At 63.0% G+C, this 2,181-nt stretch overlaps 1 protein-coding gene across 1 annotated transcript; it reads right to left on the bottom strand.

Moving 5' to 3' along the window:
• On the bottom strand, window positions 1-2,181 carry LOC136539453 (uncharacterized). The gene is made up of 3 exons (XM_066531413.1): window positions 567-2,181; window positions 355-482; window positions 1-267 (listed from the first exon to the last, which is right to left on the bottom strand). Exons 1-2 carry the CDS (start codon window positions 2,091-2,093, stop codon window positions 372-374), a joined length of 1,638 nt encoding a protein of 545 aa, XP_066387510.1. The 5' UTR covers window positions 2,094-2,181; the 3' UTR covers window positions 1-267; window positions 355-371.

The raw sequence follows: 2,181 nt of genomic DNA, 5'->3' as shown, positions 1-2,181 counted from the left end.
TAACTGCTTCGTATAGAGTTTTCATTCCACAAACTGGTTGCTAATTGAACACAAACCGTCCCCGGAATCCGGCACACAGGACGGCTCACTAAGACTAAACACGCACGAAGTTCAGCACCATCATCCAGACTCCTTCCAGCTATTGCAAGTCAACTGACTGAGCTATTACTAATAGCCTATTAGTCGGCCCAACATTAGCTAGCTCTCCCTGCTGTTCGTTCCGATCCGCTAATTCCTCTTTCCCTCTCCTAATCCATCCCACTGCGTCTGCGAGAGCCACGATGCAGAATGTTAGGCCAGAGGGTATCATGCATGTGCATACGATGCATGCATAGTTGTGAGATTGGCACTTACCTATATGAATGAATGAATTAAACCTTGGCGAACTCGCCGTCCCTGCACACACCGACGTCGATGGTCATCGAACGGTCCTTCCCCTGCTTCGGCGACGACACCACCCTGCAGCAGTTCCTCCTCGGCGACTGCACAGCACAGGCCATATATATCCAACTTAACGAACCAAACATTGGCGTACGTGCCAACGAACCCAGAACGCACGTACGTACCCTCTTCCAGAGGTCGGGGTCGGGCTTCTTGAGCACGACGATGCTGTCGAGCAGCGCGGCGGGGTCGGCGATGCGCCACCGGCATCCGGGGTGCTTCACCCGGTGCCGCTCGTACTCCGTCACGGTCACGTTCCGACGCCGGTCCATCCGGCTCCCGCGCATGTAGTACACGTGCGGCTTCTGGCACGGCTGCCGCGCCACGGGCCGCGTGTTGAACGAGTAGGCCGTGTAGTCGGCGCGCTTGTACCAGTTGAGGAAGCTGCGCATGGGCGTTTCCATCTCCCGCGGCGACAGCACCCCGCGCACCACCATCACCGCGAACCCCCACGACACGGACACCGTCCACTGGTGCGCGTGGTCGTAGCACACCGACTGCTGCGCCACCGCCGCCGAGTCCAGCCGCACGGGCCCGTCGAACAGCCTGCGCAGCGCCCCGGCCCGCGACGGCGTCGTCGGGAACACCGGCTCCAGGAAGTCGAGGTGGTGCAGCGTCACCAGCGGAGCCACGGGGTGCGCGCCCAGCAGGCCCAGCACGTCGCCCCACAGGTCGCACTGGTGGAACCCCGGGTGGCGGGCCAGCGGCACGCCCAGCTCCGACATGCACGCGTGGATGCGGTCGTCGCTGCCGTACAGCGCCGGGTACCGGTGCAGGCACCCGTCCTGCATCTTCGCCAGCTCCGACGCCAGCGCGCGGCTGATGGCGAACCCGCCGCCGCCGAACGCCATGCCGTACGAGAAGATGAGGTTCTGGATGTGGCTCTCCGACGGCGAACCGATGTAGTACGGCTGCCGGTGGTCGTACTGGGACAGCACGTGCACCAGGTTCTCCGGCAGGAACACCGTGTCGTCGTCGCCCATCACGAACCACCGCACGCCGGGGAGCCCCAGCCGGAACGTCTCGGAGACGATGCGTGAGATCCGGAGGGCCGAGCGGCTACCGGCGCCGTGGGTGTAGGGGAACTTGGACGTGTCCGAGCTCACCATGATCGCGGGGAGGCCCGTGCGGGAGCTCTTGGAGTAGAACTCCCCCACGGGCTTGTCCATCCAGACGAAGCCGCGCATCCGCCCGGGACGCCACCACAGCTTGATATACTCCTTCCGGCTCTCCCACAGCGACGCCGACGCGCCGATGCCGAACACGATATGGCGTAGCCCGGTGGGCGCTTCCTCTGCCGTCAGCCTCGTCGTCTTGGACCCTGGAGCCGGTGGCGGAGAAGCTGACGACGACGACGAAGCGTTCAGCGACGTGGCCAACGAAGCGTTGTTGGGCTTATTAGCCACCACGAAATGGGTCGCCATGGCGTTGCCCTCTGGCGAGCACCGGGGGTTGTAGAACTGCGAAGCGGCAATGACGACGAAGTACAAGACCAGCACCGGCAGGACGACGTAGAGGAGGAGGCCGTTGAGGAAAGAAGTCTTGGCGGCGGCCCCCTTCCCCGCAGCGCCGGCGCCGTACAGGGCAGCGGCGCCGTGCGCCACATTGGCCTCCTTGTAGTGGAGCTTCTCTCCAGCTCCTCCTCCCCTCATGCCAATGCCGTCGTCGTCTGGAGCGGTCGAGGCTAGCAAATCGCAATGGTGGATGCTGACGAGTTTCTAAAAAAGGGCATGGTAATTG

This window comes from Miscanthus floridulus, chromosome 2 (assembly GCF_019320115.1).
Source record: "Miscanthus floridulus cultivar M001 chromosome 2, ASM1932011v1, whole genome shotgun sequence".
Lineage (NCBI taxonomy): Eukaryota > Viridiplantae > Streptophyta > Magnoliopsida > Poales > Poaceae > Miscanthus > Miscanthus floridulus.
This window is presented reverse-complemented; position numbering and strand designations above follow the sequence as displayed.

Coding starts and splice junctions, on each gene's coding strand:
- LOC136539453 (XM_066531413.1), bottom strand. CDS start 2,093: ATGAGGGGAGGAGGAGCTGGAGAGAAGCTCCACTACAAGGAGGCCAAT. Junction 483..566: donor ACCCCGACCTCTGGAAGAGG/GTACGTACGTGC, acceptor TGTGCTGTGCAG/TCGCCGAGGAGGAACTGCTG.